At 41.5% G+C, this 17,980-nt stretch overlaps 1 protein-coding gene across 15 annotated transcripts in view; it reads right to left on the minus strand.

Annotated features, from left to right (window-relative positions):
* The window catches only part of EPB41L3 (erythrocyte membrane protein band 4.1 like 3), a gene marked incomplete at both ends in the record, with an annotated part of 83,554 nt that overhangs the window by 34,267 nt on the left and 31,307 nt on the right, over positions 1 to 17,980 (minus strand). For all 15 annotated transcript variants that reach the window (XM_082853177.1, XM_082853185.1, XM_082853172.1 and 12 more), the window contains 5 exons: positions 4,603 to 4,690; positions 5,046 to 5,264; positions 7,274 to 7,349; positions 12,519 to 12,561; positions 14,086 to 14,190. In XM_082853177.1, coding sequence (XP_082709303.1) covers positions 4,603 to 4,690; positions 5,046 to 5,264; positions 7,274 to 7,349; positions 12,519 to 12,561; positions 14,086 to 14,190 — 531 coding nt within the window. The remainder of the gene's footprint in view (positions 1 to 4,602; positions 4,691 to 5,045; positions 5,265 to 7,273; positions 7,350 to 12,518; positions 12,562 to 14,085; positions 14,191 to 17,980) is intronic.

Below are 17,980 nucleotides of genomic sequence, written 5' to 3' on the forward strand. Positions count from 1 at the left end.
GTGGCTGGCGGGCTCTAGAGCGCAGGCTCAGTAGTTGTGGCACACGGGCTTAGTCGCTCCGTGGCATGTGGGATCTTCCCAGACCAGGGCTCAAACCCGTGTCCCCTGCATTGGCAGGCGGATTCTTCACCACTGCACCACCAGGGAAGCCCTGGATTCTCTTTTTGTATACCATTACTGTCAGAGTAAAATTTGAATATAAAATAGTCTTTTTAAAGTCCAAGCGTACTCCCCAACAGGACCCCAACACACACTCACCGCCCAGTGGTGCTCACTTAACCACCTGGCTCACATACATAAATATAGATGCATTTAATATATGCATATAGATTTCTTTTCCAACAAAAGTGGGATCATGCTATATTTGCAACTTTCTTTTGCTGCTCGCACAGTCCATCTTTGGGTCATCTCCTAGGAATGTGCAATGAGGGGTCCCAGAGGTCACCAGAGATGTTATATAAAGCTCAGGAGATACCCCACGAGCAGTCTATGCCCCCTCAATATTGTGTCCCAGTGAAATTAGGGTAAAGTGAACATCTGTGGTGGTCTTGAGTGGGGTGAGAACAAAGGACAGAAGGCGGTGCTGTGTGTGATGTGCGGTCCCCACCCCCCGTGTCTCACTGGTTGTTGGAAGCAGGGTGTTGTGGAGGCGAAGCTGAGGTCTGAGACACAATCATCGGCGGGGCTGTCCCACTTTGAGTCACTGCAGCGCCAGCAAACGTGGGGAGGGAGACATGAAAGAATCCAGAAGGGGGCTTCTGACTCATCTGTACGGGAGTGGGAGGGACCGACTTCCTAAATCCCGCCAGTGCAAAGCACAAGACGAATATTTCCAGAATCAGAAATAAATATTTTGGTCCCTCTCTGGGAACTGTGAGGTTACACATACAATTTAACTGATTTAAAATGAAATATTTTTCCTTGGAAATGTATCACTCCACTAGACACGAAAATCACTCTATGGAAGTGGAAGGACTTGACGGCAGGATATTACAACATAATCAGACTTGAGGGGAATTCAAAGGCTCCGCCACCATTTATCAAGGGCTTTAACCTGAAAGAGCAATTTACAGAGCTATGACCTGATGCCGGAAGTAGGGCGGTGGGTGGGGAGCACGATGGACCCTGAGATCTAGCCGACCTGCTCCCAGGACCACACAGGTGACCCCCCAGGTCCTGAGCAGAAATGTCTGCGCGAGCAGGGCTGCTGGAGTAACGGCTCCTTGAGTCACTTTCTTTGTGATGAAGAACATAAGTGTAGCAAGCACTCTGGGCATTCACAACCTCTTCCATTATTATCTACTTTAAATCACTCCTTAGTATCTTTGAATCACAAGAAAGCGGAATCCGTTTGTGGGGAAGATGGGAGGCTCCTGCAATGCATCCTCCCTTGCCGTCTCCCACACACACTTCTCTGGGTCCCCACAGCATTAATATCGTCAGCACAGCCTGAAGCCCGAGCCAGCGGTGCTGCCACTAACCCCATTCCTCTTCCTTCTCCAGACCCAGGCTGGTGGAGAGCAGCCTCTGTTTATCCTGCTGACCTGGCCACATGGTCAGCACAGCGCCTGCCTAGCACGTGTTAAGCCACTACTTGTTTGCCGGAAGAAAAGGCAAACGAAGAAGAAAATGGCAGGAATAAGTGGAGCTTAAAATTGATGATCGCTTCCATTTCACTCATGGCACAGCAACCAAAAAAAGGATACTTTTGATATCAAGGTTACTGCCACAGCCCATAGCATTGAGGTAGTAGCTTGATAAATCTTCTGTATCAAAAGCTATGACCGGGGCTTCCCTGGTGGCGCAGTGGTTGAGAGTCTGCCTGCCGATGCTGGGGACACGGGTTCGTGCCCCGGTCCGGGAAGATCCCACATGCCGCCGAGCGGCTGGGCCCGTGAGCCATGGCCACTGAGCAGCCCGTGCGTCCGGAGCCTGTGCTCCGCAGCGGGAGAGGCCACAGCAGTGAGAGGCCCGCATACCGCAAAAAAAAAAAAAAAAGCTATCATCGTGGTCTTTCTTGGGGACATGTGTTTCCCTATCAATAAACATATTTAATGCTCCCTTTAGCAGGGAGCATTGAAGGAAGCCCTGGACAGCCTCAGCCTATCCTAATTAAAATAAACGAAGGTACTATTCTCTTAACTTAAAATCGCTGTTCCAACTTTCCCATCCTTTATTATCTCCTGGTCCACGGGATACCCGATATGGATTTATAACTACATTTCAGAGTCTTATATGAAATAAATGACTCCGACAGAGCCTATTCAGAGTGACATTAAATGACAAACAAGCAGAGACCGTCTTCCTAAGAAAAAGCAAAGCATTTAGAACAGGTTTTCCAAACCAAGGGACCTTCTTCACCTAACATGGATATTTATTCTTCATACAGAGCTGTGGAGTCCAAGATCACAGTTCAGAATTTCTAACTAGGTCCTAGAGCTCAGGGCCTTTCAATACTATCAACAGAAGAGAAGTATCTCACTTATTAACTGGAAATTAGCTCTAATTTAATTCAGTAAACTTCCTTCTTGAAATGATGGAGGGCGTCTGCATGAGAAAATGAAGTCCATAACCAAATCATTTGTTATGCTTAGTATCCACATGAAATCCTATCACAGGCTGCATTGGCACTTCCTTAATTCTCTCTTTTTTAATTGGTTTAATTGGCATAATTTCAAATCACATTATTGAATGACAAAGCAGCCATCTATTTTAATTCAGTCGCTGTAGCCATGTTAAGTGATTTCATTTTTCCTGGTAGGAACGCAGATACATGCTGAGTTGCCCTTCTCCTACATGGAGGCCCTCACCTTTTATTTATTTATTTATTTTCCCCTGGGCAGTAACTGAGTCGTCGTGTGTAATGTAACTCAAAAACAGCTTTCGAGTCACGCAAATTTCCAGGCTACCTTCATTTGTCTTGTTTCCTTATCTTTTAGCCACGTAGGGAAAAACTCTAAGAGAAACACAATCCCAGTGCGTGTCCTTATTTTCTTTTTAAATCCTCATCCTACCTTATATCTGGCATAAACTAAAAAATGCTATGTTATCCGAGCACAAAGTAAGTGAAAACATGTAATAGTTAACTGGCAAGTAAACAGAGCTACACCTGCTGCTGTAATTACACACAAATGTCAACGAACTTGGCTCTCCGGTGCCAGCACCCCTGGTGAGAGCCAATCCTCAGAGATTCTGCTCTTGCGGAGGCCTTCAGGCCTCAGAAGTGCTCACCCTGAGTGATGTACAAAATGATCCACAGACACAACCAATTCGACCTGCGCTCATGTGATCCTCACCATCGCCTTGTCCAAACTCACTTTCAATCTGTCAGGTCCCCAAATGCAGCAGCAACAGAACGTAGACATCACAGATTTTCCTCCTAGGGGTCCCCAGGGTTGTTGAGACGTTTGCCTAAACAAAGCCGGCTGAAACCCTCTTCATTTCTTGGCCCCAAACTTGACTGTGTAAGACACTCGCTCGGCTGGCAGCCCGTTAAGTGCATGTTCTTGTGAGCCCCGGACTGTGTGATCATGACCACTCTGTCCACCTGAAGTAAAGCCACATCCCCACCCAGGAGCGACATCCTCGTGTCAGCCCAAATCAGAAGCTGTCCCCGAACTTCAAGTACTGATCTTTTCAGTGCTGCTGAAGTACCAGAACCTATCCCTAAGAGCCTAACACACTTCCTATGTTTTGCTGATAGAAGTTTTTGGGAAACCTTGCCTCTGCTTCCACGGCACTTCTATTCACAGCTCTTCAGATAATAGACTAACAGTCCATACGCTCACTCTCTCACTGCTGAAAGATACAGAGATTCTGGAAGAAGTGTGACATGGAGTAGAAGCTGCTGACACATCCTCCCAACCTTAATCCAGCCCAATCCTGACTTCTCTCTTTGCAAGACTCTGGAACCAAGATACAGCCTCAACAATTCACCCATCGACTAGGCAATCTTTTCTTTTTGTTTTTTTTGGACAGGCGGAGAGGATTTATTTGTAGCAGAATTATTTATTACAGAGAATGTCCTGAAAATAAACTGACCAAACACTACAATGAATGTGCTGTATGTAAGGATGGAGAATCCGTTTTATTACACGCAGTGACTGAGAAAGTTCAAAACAAAACAAACCCAAAACTATAGTGCTTCTCCAGTTCTCTCTGCTCTCTTATCTTATCTCTTCCCTCTTTTTCTTTCTTTAAAAGACAAGTTAGGCAAAAAAATAAATAAAATAAAATGGTGACCGTGATGAGATGGAGAGCAGGGCTATTCTGGAACTCAGAGGTTTTATCAGCTCAGAAGATGGATCAAAGCTGTCCCCAGGAGAAGTCACAGAACCACTGTGATAGACCAGGCAATCTTAGCCTGGCTGGTTAATGTTAACTGAACTTCAAAATAACCATCTTATTTCAAAGCACTGATGATTTGTCACAGTATCTAAACTTTATAGAGAGCTTTTAAAATTGAACATGAATTTTCTGAGTGCCTGGTGGGCGTCACAATGGGGCATACACAGTACTTGGCATACAACGTTTGTGACAACTGGGTCCTGGACACTGTTAGATAAAATTAGATAGAAGGCCTGGAGTTTAAAACATGCATACCTTGGCATGATGCAAATCCACCCCATACATGGAGAGCTTTTTGGCATTTTCCAAGAAATACATCTCTGCTTCTGCGGGCGTCATGCCTCTGATAAGGAAAAATGAGAGGTATTACAATGCTGGTTTTTTGGGTTTTTTTAACCTGGTGGAACCATAATATTTTCCACTTAGCTCCCTTGCAAGTTCCCACAGAGGCACCAAAAGATTTGTACTCTGGGGGAGGCGGGGGGAGAATACCAGGAAAATGGCTTTTAGCAGAAACATCACAAGGACGTCCCGAGTAGGAGTGAGACTACCCAGAACTGTACCAGGTCCAGAACCTCACTCTGCTGAGTCCCACCCTTAAGGCACTGACTTCAGTCCCGGGAGAAGCAGGTGGTGCAGGGGATGCCCACCCACCGAGCACAGCTTAAACGGACACTCTCGGGGTTCCTGCCGCTAACCTGTGGCTCTTGTGCAGCTCGATGACTTTGTCTTCTAGTTCTTTTGTGTGGTTTGGCGCGAAGCGGAACTCGTTGATGTAGTCACTGCCACACTCATCTGGGTCGTAGTCTCCCAGTTCTGACTGGACGGTGTACGAGCCCAACGTGGCAAGGGTGACAGAGGAGCAGGGCAGCCTGCCAGACACGATGTCATCGCGCAGCTGTAAGCAGAGGTAGTACCTTCCAGGAGCCAGAGGACGGGCAGAAAGCCAGCGTTAGGAGACTGGAAAGGAGACTGCCCAGTACAAAGTGGGCGGCAAGCAAGCTCTCCCTGCAGAATAATCCACTAGGACACATTGTCTAGCATCTGTATCTGGATCTATATACCAGGGGAAGATACTTAGCTACAAAATACAATATCTAAGGGCATATAGAGGCAAGTTCATAATAATACAGGGATTCATTGATGAGACACAGAATAAAAGAAACCTACAGACTATCTCTCTAACATTAAGATAACGTTGAAAGTCAAACAAAATCTCTGGTGGGGGAAGTTATAATATAAAAATGGTGCTCTTAAATATAACGATTAGGCCCCAACTACCTAAAGGAAGTCTCATTTTGCTATCTAGACGAAAGGTCCTGCCACACGCCCAAGACAAACTGCAGGTAACTCAACGGCTGCGCCGTCAGGAACACTACCTGCCACTTCCTGCGTTCCTGACGAGAGGAGCTTTCTCCTGGGTCAAGGTCTCATTTTCTTCTTTAGATAACTTCCTAGAATTCAACCGTTACGAAGACTAACTTTGAAGAATTATTACCTTAAAATCTCATCACTAAAAGCACACAATTCTAAACTGGGGGACTGTGAAACGTTTTCCATATAATTTTGCCAATATCATATGCAAATATCTCCATTAATAGCTGACTTTTACCTTCCCTGTTATTCTGCTTCTAAGAGCGACAGATATACTAACAGTAGAAGACTCCAAGGTAAGTGGGAACATTGGTGGATTTTATTAACAGTCTTCATGGCCCAGCATACGAGTATAAGAATAAAATATACCTTGTACCTTTCACACAAGAAACGAACCGTTAATCTGTTGAAGCTGAGGACTATATGATAAAGCGTTAAGGTCCCCTCTAAATACGGTCTTAAGCTGATGATGTAAGTAAATGCCATGTAATCCAGATACAAAAATTCCTATACATTTCATAGGCCCTACACACATGACACAAATGGAAAGGAATCATGCACTAGATTCCAACTCAAAGTGTATATACGCTCTCTAACCATAAATTAGCCACAATTAAATAGTCCCTCAACTACTAAAAAGTATCTTTATATAAGAAATTACAAACTGTTTTTTGATTTAATGAGAATATAAAAGAAATCTTCTGGAACTAGTTTTTCCCCTTCTCCTGACATGTCTGCTGAAACGATTTTTCATCCTAGCAAGTGACTAAAGCTTTTTGAGTGATTTCTCTTTCCTGAAAAGCCTGCCAAGAAGGGTTGTAAGGCCACACTGCACAGCATCACTCTGACTGGCTATACACTGACTACGAAACACAGTGAAAAAGCCAAGGATTCCAAAGTAGAAAGCATTAGAAGAGGCCTAGAGGGACACACAGCAAACCCAGAATGGCTTCCTAAAGAGATTCTTCCTTATACTCAAAGCTCAGTCACCAGGCCAGACTGTTAGAGTCCTTTCTTGATGCCTTTTCTCTAGAACGAATGAAACATCTTCCTTGTATACAGAAGGTGTGGAAGGTACACTCTTAGGAGTGCACGTGTTTATGTGCATTTGTGTGTGTGTGTGCACGCCTGTGTGATTTTTGAAAACAGCCACCACGTGTCAGACTGGTTATATGAAAAGGCATAAGCATCCGAAGACACACTTTCGCTCTAAGTTTTGAAGGAGGAGCACTAGGAACTGTCGTATCATTTAAGGCTGAATCCCGTCGAATTTGACTGTGGTGGGTAGATGACAGCAACTCAATTCTGTGTGTTTTCCCACCAGGGTCAGGCAGAGGGAAGTATCAGCTTAGCACCAAAGATTCAACTGGGAACAGATACGATCTGGCAAATCTTCTCATCGGATGTTTGCTCTCATTCAGTTGCCTTCTGTTTGCCATTTCGGCATGGATGACTGTAAGGTCACCAGATGTAAGCCTGCCCTCCGCCCGAGAATTTAACAGGAGCACGACTCCCAACATGCCTGCCTTTTTCACTGTCAACTTTCAAATACCTGGTGATATCTTCAGAGAGCTGGGAAGGGTCTGGTGGGTAAAATTTCACATTAAATGAAAAGTGCCAAGCACCACCTGCGGAGAGCAGAAAAAATCAGAATAAAGTCTCAGACGATCCCTTTGTACTTATTACACTAAGCGGTGGCTAGAACAGCCCTAAACCCAGTCACTAGCACCCAGGCAACTTTTAATCATCAATGGAAAACAGGGAAGTCTCCTTTCAGTGAAATTCACAGGTAACTCTGAAACTTCCTCCAGTTTCTAATCTTCTGCCCCATCAAATCCTTTGCTGGGGTTTATAACTAGCAAGGAAATTGACTAAACTTCCTCCCTTTCTCAGGGACAAGGGCCTTGGGAAGAGGGGAAAAAAGTAAACGAGACAGATAAGCCTCAATCAGATGAGTCTAGGGCTCACCGGACCTATTCTCTGAAGTTCTGGAGAGCTCACATACCAACATTACAGACAGAATCCCATTTCCTTTGTCCTTTCTGCTTTGTTATGACAGGTCAGATCCCATAATAATACATGTCAAGGATGTATTTATTTTATGGGAAAGGTTTGCTGTCATATTAAGAGATGAGCTGCTCTGTGGGCCATTCGGAAAGTTCTTTTCTTACTTGGGGAAATTTCTGATGGAAGAGACAGTGGGGGTATGTACTGTGCATTACCAAACCCAGCCCTCCACCTCAGCCCCTGATCAGGACGGTCCTCACTGCACGCGGCCGCCGCTCCTCCTGTGGCAACTCCTATGGCCTCTCCAGAGGGGAAGGGGGTCACCCAGACGCCAGCTCACAGGCACCTGCTCCCCAGACCGTCCGTATGTAAACGTGAGACATTACAAGCCTTCCTGAGTGCTCCGTTTTATCCATGCATTCTCTAGTTGTGTATACCTAACCATGTTTATCACCGTAAATGAGAATAAAACCCACCTTTTCTTCTTTTCGACATTTACTCTCTCTGTGATCACCCCTGTCACTTATTTTCACCTTGGTCTCTCTGTCTGGCCTTTCAATAAATGCGGTACATTACTGAAGCCTGGGGGCTCCTTCGCCGGGAACTGTTTCCATTTCTTCCCCCCACCCAGTAAGCACACTCCAAGGGCCCAGGCCCTGCTCGCTCTGAACGGCGGCTTGGAGGACCCTCCTGGTCTCCCAGCTTCGGTGCTGGAGGCCTTTCCTCCGAGCCGTGGTCTTCCTTTTGCTCTGTGATTCGTGACCTCGTGGTCCAGCCCTCATGCTTCAGATGCCCTCCTAAGACTTCCAAACACCCCCTTCTCCCATTCAGTGACTCCTGGAAGCTCCATTCTCTCCCCGAGTCCTTCCCAAACATTCACAAGAAAGGGACAACATCCTAAGTACCTCCCGGCTCCTTCCTTTGAACTGGTCTCCTGCTTGAGTAGCAAATACTTAGCTGCAGAGGTCACCTGTATTCCTGTCATCCATGGCATAGCCTGTTCACTGATTCTGGTTTACTCTGCACACCACTATTCATATCACACGTAGAGGTCCACCTGGCAGGGACACCATTTGAGTTGCCTTATAAAGGACTTGGTATAGGGACCGGGTATTACTGGGTGTTTCGTGTCATTTCTAAACCACTAAGAAAATATTCCCAAAACGTGGGCTGTAAGAATTACAAGCCATAAAATATCTGGCAATCAAACCTATTTCTAGCGATTATTCTTCCCACTGTTCTCAAAAACATCCTCTTGTTATTCTAAAATTAACAAGTCTGATTTGGTTTTACTTTCCTATTGATTCCTATTCACCTCCTGCTAAAATGGAATGCCTGCCAGCCATGAAGTTCATAATGAGAGCTGGTCTCCCCGCAAGCAACTGGAATGAAAGCTAATGGATTCGTTATGGGAAATGAATTTATTGCTCTTTTATAATTTTTATCCACTTCAAAGTGAATCCAATGAATCGTTTAGCAATGCAATTAAACTCATAATAAATTCAGGGTAAACACTCGAAGTTGGAAACTAAGAGGGAATAAAAATAGAAGAAAGATATTTCAATGCAAAAATCCTCATTACAGTAAAGTGACTTTCAAATGATCGTGGGCCTAAGAAGCATCGGAGGGGCTTGTTAAAAACGCCAGTCCCCAGGCTCTACTCAGAGGTTTTTATTCCAGAGATGTGCATTATGGTCCAGGAACTTGTGATTTTAATAAACACCCTAATGGTTCTAATACACTTGACCGTACTTTGAAAATCACTAGTCCCAAGGAATCTACTTTCCTAAGGTTATAACCCAATCAAATATGAGGTTTTGCAGGACATTATTTTGAAACGGTGGGAAAGTTTATGGAAAACACAATCTACACCACAATCAAGGAAAAAAAAAAAATCCAGTGAAATGAGGTGTAACATTTGAAATTAACGAGAGAGGCAGATTAAAGCAGAAATACATATCCTCGTAAAGAATCTGGTGGAAACGTATCACTGGGAGGCTATAGTTATGCCATAAATAGGTTTGTGAGCCTGTGTCTGATCAGATGACGGCTCTGGTTAGGGACGGAAATGCAAGAGCTTGAATGCATTAAAATGACATCTATAATGCTGATATAGGATTTTAAATTCATGATAATCAGAAAACTGTGACACTGAAGAGAATTCATTCTTATGAAAAAGTTCTAATTTTAGTCTTCTATGCCTGCCAAATCTTAAAATTTCTAAATATACTACAGTTATAGCATAAATCACTATATATCATATATTCTATATCATGAGGTTACTATATCATAAATATACTCTATATCAGAATATTTTTAGAAATTTTAGATCTGCTAGGCGTAAAAGATGACTGGAATAAGAATTTTTTTCATAAGAACAAACTCTTCAGGCTCAGGATTTTCTATTTCTCATAAATTCATAACTTAAAATCTTCTTCAGCTTGACTGCCATTTGCCATTCTCTTGCAGACCTCATTCTAGAGACCTGTGGACCTACAGCATAAAAATAATGGAAAGATCCTTTTATTGTTGGTATTTATGTTCAGAAAGAGGAGGTGATTGTACCATAATTACATTAGCTCTGATAATACTTTTCTGCCTTGACAGAATGTCCCTTTTGTGGAAAGAAGGCATTTTGTGCATGGGAAACAATAAGGAATATAGATAAAAACACCAAATTCCATTCCTAAAAATTTCCAATTTTTTCTTGTCTCCTCCTTCATCTGCATGATTGTCACTTGGTTTTCTTTATGTTGCTGTCACAAACACTGCCTAATCTACATGAGGAAGATATCCTTTAAATCTCATGTTCCAGCTGTCCCCTAAACTTCATCTCTTAGAAAGGAAGGTCGGAGACAGCATAAATGGGAAATGAAGGAAAAAAAGAATTCCATTAACAGCAGAAAAGAAAATTAACTGTTGTTACAGCCTTTCTTGTAACAGTATAATGACTTATCCTTGAACATGTAATATATTTTCAAAGTGCTCTGTAATTATAAAATCAACCAAGTACGAACAGCGTTTTATTAATTAGGTGAATATAGAGGACTTAAAGCACATGAAATGTGAAGATATTCAGCACATCTGCTTTTAATAACTCCATAAAAAGATCCTTAGAACATATTCATCATCTTAAAGTTTTTACTAGGACTCTGAAGTTTTCACCTTCTTATCACAACTGCAGCTGTCCCTGGTTTTAATCCCAATTTAGTTCTATCAAACTACTTCACTATCAAGTTTCTGATTAGTGACCACACCAAATTCCTCTCAAAAATATGGTAAAGATGTTTTCGTTGTACAAAGAATCATCAGACTCTCTAATATCTAGAAGCACAGTGAATTTTTTGCTTCTTTTGAGATATTATCTAGTATTAAGCCATTTCAAACTGCTCGCTACTAATTACTTTTTATTAGCATGTAGGGTATTTTGAGACCTCAGAACATTCAAAGGCACTAGAAAGATTTGCTCTCTCTTTTAATAGTAACTTTGATGGGAATGCTGTTCTTATTAATAAATTGGTTTTAAATTTAATCTTTAAATAGAATCAGTTGTTCTGGAAAATTAAACTAGATTTTATTGATAAAAAATGAATTGCTTGAAAAAATTAACTAGTTAGTTGAAATTATAAAGTATATCCATGTTTTACCATTTATCCATAGTAAAAAGCAACAGCTACAGAAAAGGCTTAAAAATAAAAATGAAAAAATTCCTCTTTCTCAACCCCCTACCCTGCAGTGCCACTTCTGGAGGTACAGGTATTTCCACATACCTATATTTGCGTAACTCATTTTAAACAAATATGAATTACTTCTCTAAGGTCTCACTAATGAGAGCTAAAACATATTTATTCTACCTCATTCTGTTTAACAGCTACCTAGTATTTCAAGGTATGGCTACTTCACGATTGATTTTATCATTTCTTTATAAATGGATATTTAAGTTGCTTTGAGTCTTCTTCTATTGCCAATGGTATGATAATGAACTTTCCTACATGGACACATACGTACACACTCCTCTCTTAAGCAGACACTGGATACATTTCTACAAGTAAAATCAGGGGTCAAAGAATAAGCACATTTTAAATTTTAATAAAATCTGACACAAAGTGCCTTCTTAAAGGGTTATATTTCTACCAATTGTGTACAAAATTGCCAGTGTAGGGCATCGTTAAACTTTTAAAATCTTTGCTAATCTGAATAGGTGAAAAATGTCACATTTTAATTAGCATTTAATTATTACTAACACTTAGCACCTTTTCTAATACTTATTAGCTACCTGTATTTAAATTTTCTGAGTGGCTCATGTAATTGATTCGATCGCTAGGAAATGTCCACTTCTTAAATTGCCTTTAGGGCTAAGAAAAGAAGATGCCATCAGACAGTAAACTTCAGTCTGACTTGTTACCCCATTTCTAAGCTGTTACGTGACTATTACTTTTACTGCTTGCCTTGTATACTTTGGTGGCAGTTAGGCTTAATACAACATTAATAATTAAGTTTGAAACTTTTAGATGATTGTCAACGGGGGCATCACTTGATTAAATCATATCTCACATCTCTGAACAGGCAAGGGAATAGGTCAAGTGTCATGTCATTTTATTCCCGGGTCGCAATAATTGCTAATGGGTATCTGAGCGAGACCAACCTGCCAAAGATAAAATTTGAGATCTTAATCTGTTTTTCAAAATACCGTATTCACACCAGCCATGTGGGTATGAGCTACCATTTCAGATAACCACACTCTTTGAAAATCTTCCTATGTCTACACATAATAATCCAAAAGAACTTACTTCGAATCTGTTTTTTAATTTCCTTAGCAGGGTCCAACCAATTCTGAAAAAGAAGTGAGAGTCTGAATATGAATCAGAGAAGAATGGAGATGACTTAGTGTCGACTGGGTAGAGATGAACTAAACGTATTTGAGAAGGAGTGGCTGCCGGAAGGGTCCCCCAGCTGGGTCCTTCCCCTACATCTGGTGCCCCTTCGCTAGTCCTGCGAGGGCCCAGGCTCTGGTCTAACGAGAAGATGTGTGTGCACACAATTCAGGCTTGACAAAATTCTTTTCTTTTACAACGAGTGCCTTCAGGGATTCAAGCTAGCACAGAAACAGAGGAGAAAAAATGGTGGATTCTATGTTCAAACAAGTTACAAGCATGAGCTAAAGATACAGTCATCCTTTGGTAACCACAGGGGATTGGTTCCAGAACCCCAGGTAACACCAAAATCTGAGGATGCTCAAGTCCCTTATATAAAATGGCACGGTACTTGTATATAATCTATGCAACGCCCCCATATACTTGAAATCGTTTCTAGATTATTTATAATACCTAATTCAATGGACATGCTATGTAAATACTTGCTGGTGCACGGGCAAATTCAAATTTTGCTTTTTGGAACTTTCTGGAATTAAAAAAAATTTTTTTGATCTGCTGTTGGTTGAATCTGCAGATGCAGAACCCAAGAACACAGAGAGCTGCCTCTGCATGTAACTTGACCACTGACGTCCTAGCCGTTCAGTCCCATGCAGCGACTTCTGTGATTATAGATTTTAAGGCACCTTCTTAGAATGCTTTCCTAACAAACGAACACTTGCCACTTATGATTTTCCTCATTAGAACACTCAGGTGTTTAATAATGAAGTTAGACATCATCCATGGAATTCAGTAAAGATAAAGTATGATCCACTAACAAACGACAACAGAACAAGCGACATTTAATGAGCACAATTGCTGTGGCTCAGTTTCCAGCATTAAGGAAACAATTTCTTCCTCCTTATCTTTCAGGCAGTTGGGGGGATAAGTGAGATAAAGGCCTGAAGAGACTGTAGCAGGTATAAGAGTCTACAGAGGTTTTACGTGTATCATTAAATGTGGACTGAATACATTAACTGCTTGCCTCGTACATCAGGTCTGTACATGATTCATCTCACATTGTGATTCAGCAAGAATATGAAAGTGTAATAAGATGAATTAATAAGACGGCATCCAGTGAACATGTTTTCTGTATAATTATCAATTTATGTGATTCCCATTGGCTCAAATCCATGGAAATGTATCATCCCCCCAAAGCACCATATAAAATGCTTTTCTGGAACCATAAAGAACTCAAGCATGAAAAGCAGAAACACTGACTGACTGACTGTTTCCAAAAGACTCAAGATTAAAGGAAGTTGTCAATAATTTCCTTCATGAAGAAATAAGGTGATTAACAGCATTTAGGGCCTTGGATAATCAATGTGAGGGCGTGGGAGCACGAGGGGAGGTGGAGAAAACGATTTACCAATTCAGTTTCAGTTCACTTTCTTGCAGTGAAGCGCAGTTGAAGCCGCAATACTTTGTACTGCTTTCAACCACTCACCTTCTGGCTTTCAGCATCTCGATATGTAAGCCCAAAATAGTCTTTTTCTAGCAAATTCAGATGTTCACATACTTTATCAAATAGCACTTGGCCTCTGGAGCGTTTCTGTGGAGAACAAAACAGAAAAACAAGTCAACACACACCAAAAATGTTCTCTCAATTGCCACGAACAAAAATGGGTAAAACTTAAAATACTGCTCATCGTAACTGTTCAGTAAACAACAAGCAGGTTTGGTCACTTTACCAACTCCTTTTTAACTAGAAAAAAGGCTCAATAAAGTGGACCTAATCCTGTAAGAGGCAGCTCCTACAGAACAAACAGATAAATAAAAAAACAACTCCTGTCAGTGAGTGAGTACAGGCGACCTGCGGATGCTTTCGAAACGGAAGTAGCTGGGGAAATGAAGTGGTGCTCGAAGCCTCAAATATATTGTGAAACACAAAAATCCTGACGGTGAGAGCATTAAACGGCCGACCACAGCGGTGTTTCAGAATACCCACGCTCACTCCCCTCCGTGATCAGGCTCTGAGCCTGAGAAGAATCAACCCCATTCCTAGTCTTAGGCGGAAGTCCCCTGCAAACTTTCTACCCCAGTCCTTACTGAGAAAGTCTGGCTGTGGATCACTTTCTGGAGCCCGTTAAACTTCATTAGTTTTTGTTTACAGCCACAAATTTCAATTTTGTATCACAGAGTTCAACTTTCTCTGAATTTTTTTTTAGAGAAAATCCTTTCTATTAAACATAACAAACATGTTCATTAAGTTTAAAGATTTAAATGATCATTTATAAATGTAAGATGTAGACATATGTGCTGTATCTTTGGCCATAAAGCAGTCGATTGGAGAAAGAAAAAAGGCAGTCATCTGGGGAAAAAAAATCCATCAGCTTAATTTATGGTGATATACAGTATCATATTTTCATCAAAGGTCTTTTAAACTTGGCCTTGGAGTCTGAGATGGATTAACTGGAAGCAATTAAGCTAAAGTACATTTTGTTTGTGCAGTACCAACATTTCACATCTCGTACCTTAAGTGTATTTGTCTTTAAGAGTTAATGTAGTAAGAGAAAAATAAGAAAATTGATAAACAATGGGCATACCAAAGAGTAAGTATCCAGAAGACGTGTAAGTGGTATGTATTACTGTGCAACCGCAAATATACTGGAAATTACTTAGTCCCCTCAAGCATGACTATTTAGGAGAAAAGATAAATGTAAGATACAAAACTGAAGCCTGAATTGTAACCAGCTGAATAATCAATGTTGTATTTGAAAGAAGTTTAATAATGTATGAAAATAAATTACATGTTAGCTAAACTGTGTAACATTGTTCAATGGATATAAATAAATGGTATGACAATGAAATGCTGCTCGCTGGTTTAAATCCTTTATTTGTAAATAACAGCATATTGCTTCTGAATAACGCTTAACAAATTATAAAGTTTGCACCAAAAAAAACTGGTTCTTCTGATGCTTCCATTGCAGTTTAGAGATAAGAACACAGAGGTCCAGAGGAGTTACATGGGAGAGGCAGTCTTAGTGCTGCCTGTGACGGTGGCTTTAACAGGTAAACCTGGCTTTGAGTCTTCCTTATGTCCGTTGCAGCTGTGCGGACCTCGAAGCTTTCCCTCTGTAAAACCGGTATGAAACCATCTACTTCTTTGTAATGGTTGACATTAAAATGAAACAAAGTATTCCAACTTGGTCCAGTGATAACACGTCAAGCATCCCACAAACGTCAGCCATTGATATTATCAGCCTACGTGATTGATAAATGGCAGAATACGTAATACAGAACTCACTAGGCATTTTTGTGGTAGGAGCACATATATAGCTCCTTGTGGTACCAATAAGCATCCTTAGGATTAATATGCCCTGCTCTTTCTTCAGATATCAATTATCTGCTTACTGTCTAACTGCTTTAACTACAACACAACACACACACACACACACACACACACACACACACACACACACACACACACAAATACATACCAGCGTCTGGCCAAGTACTTTCTCAATGAGTAAAAACAAACCAAAACAAAATAAATACAATAAACCTTCCTCTACAAAGCCTTCCACATCCTCCGAGCCAGGAGCAGACCCCGGCCAGGCCCTCAGTGGAGGAATTATTCTGGTCATGCTGCCGGCGGCCTTGGGCATTGTTTTATTAGCTGTCTTCTGGCTGCTGTCTTCTTCCTTTTGTCTAACAGGTGGAATGATTAGCTCAAGCACAGACCACTGTACTAACTGGTTCTTAATTTTCTGGCTTCTCACCATTTGATTACTATTAATGAACCACAGCTCTCTTTTTTTGAACAGACCAGATTTTTTCTTACTATTTTAAACATATTTGAACACTATAAACAGTCCTTAAGACAATAACATAGTGGTCCATTCTTCTCTCTGAAGGGTTTTTGGGTTTGTTTCTGTTTGTTTGTTTTGGCCCTAAGAACTAAGACGGGTTGTCTAGAATCCGCTATAGATGGTTATACGTAAACAATGAAATTCCTATCTGCCAAACATCCCCACGGCCGCCAGCCAGCTGGATGACACTGGAAAGGTCTCTCACGTTATGTGGGCCTTCACCTTCTCATCCTTGAGTGAGGATATATGACTCCATGGAGCCAGGTGATCACGGGCTTGAGGCTGTAACTGGGCACCTGTGCTCATGGCCAACATCACTAATGATCACAGCTCACTCCCCCGTGCAGCCCAAATGCGGCTTCAGAGCCCCACCGCACACGTGATGAGAAAGACCCTGGCGATGGACGGAGTCGGCACAGGACACCAAATGGGACTATCCTGCAGCCCCAGACAGGATCCCCTCCGCAATCACTCCCAACTCCCCCAGATTCTTGATTCTTCTTACTCAGGTCATTTTTTTCTAGTGCATTATCTAACTTTTCAAGTCAATTATTTCTACATGTTGACACTGTGTGCATCTTTAGGTAGTAACATCTAAAATATGACTAAAGCTCAACCGTCACTGGGCCTTTTAGAGAATTTATGTTAAATATTCGGTTCCCAAAGATAGGATGTTCATTAAGTCATCGAATCTGGGCATCTTACTTTCACTGGGTATGTTTATAACAGCTATAATGAGTCAAGAATTCAGTAGAAGCTAGTGGGAAGCAGCCGCATAGCACAGGGAGATCAGCTGGGTGCTTTGTGACCACCTAGAGGGGTGGGATAGGGATGGTGGGAGGGAGGGAGATGCAAAGAGGGAAGAGATATGGGGACATATGTATATGTATAACTGATTCACTTTGTCATAAAGCAGAAACTAACACACCACTGTAAAGCAATTATACTCCGATAAAGATGTTAAAAAAAAAAAGAATTCAGTAGATTAAAAAACATTTTTTGGACAGAGGTATTCTAAAATCAATGGGTAATTTACTTAACTGGAGACGATGAACAGCTTTTAGTCTCATTTGCTGTTTCCTGTGAGTTGTTAAGTCACGTCTCTGACTCAGATGCATTCGCAGTCTACGTAACCATTGACTTTTAACACCTGGACGTTAAGGAAAGTGGACTTTGCTTTCCTGGAGTAACAAACCAATGGTGGACTGCCCTCTCTCTACCCTCTTTTTCCACTTAAAATTGGGTTTCTCTTTCAAATAGAGAAGACGAGGATACGTCCATCATCACCACTCAAACACAGGAGATGAAATAAGCTTTTCTGCAGCATTAATGAAACTTCCTGCAAGTCCAAGATAATTCAAGATTTTTACAATGTTGGTAAAACACTGGTTCTCAAGGTCTTATCAACCGGCATCACCTGAAAGTTGACATTAAATTTTTTATTTGTACTTTTATTTGTCTAACAACTTTAAAAAACTAATTTCAGAATGTTTTAGGATAGGAGAATTTCCAACATTTCCCAAAGTAGAA

Source organism: Leucopleurus acutus (genome assembly GCF_964270905.1).
Source record: "Leucopleurus acutus genome assembly, chromosome: 13".
Lineage (NCBI taxonomy): Eukaryota > Metazoa > Chordata > Mammalia > Artiodactyla > Delphinidae > Leucopleurus > Leucopleurus acutus.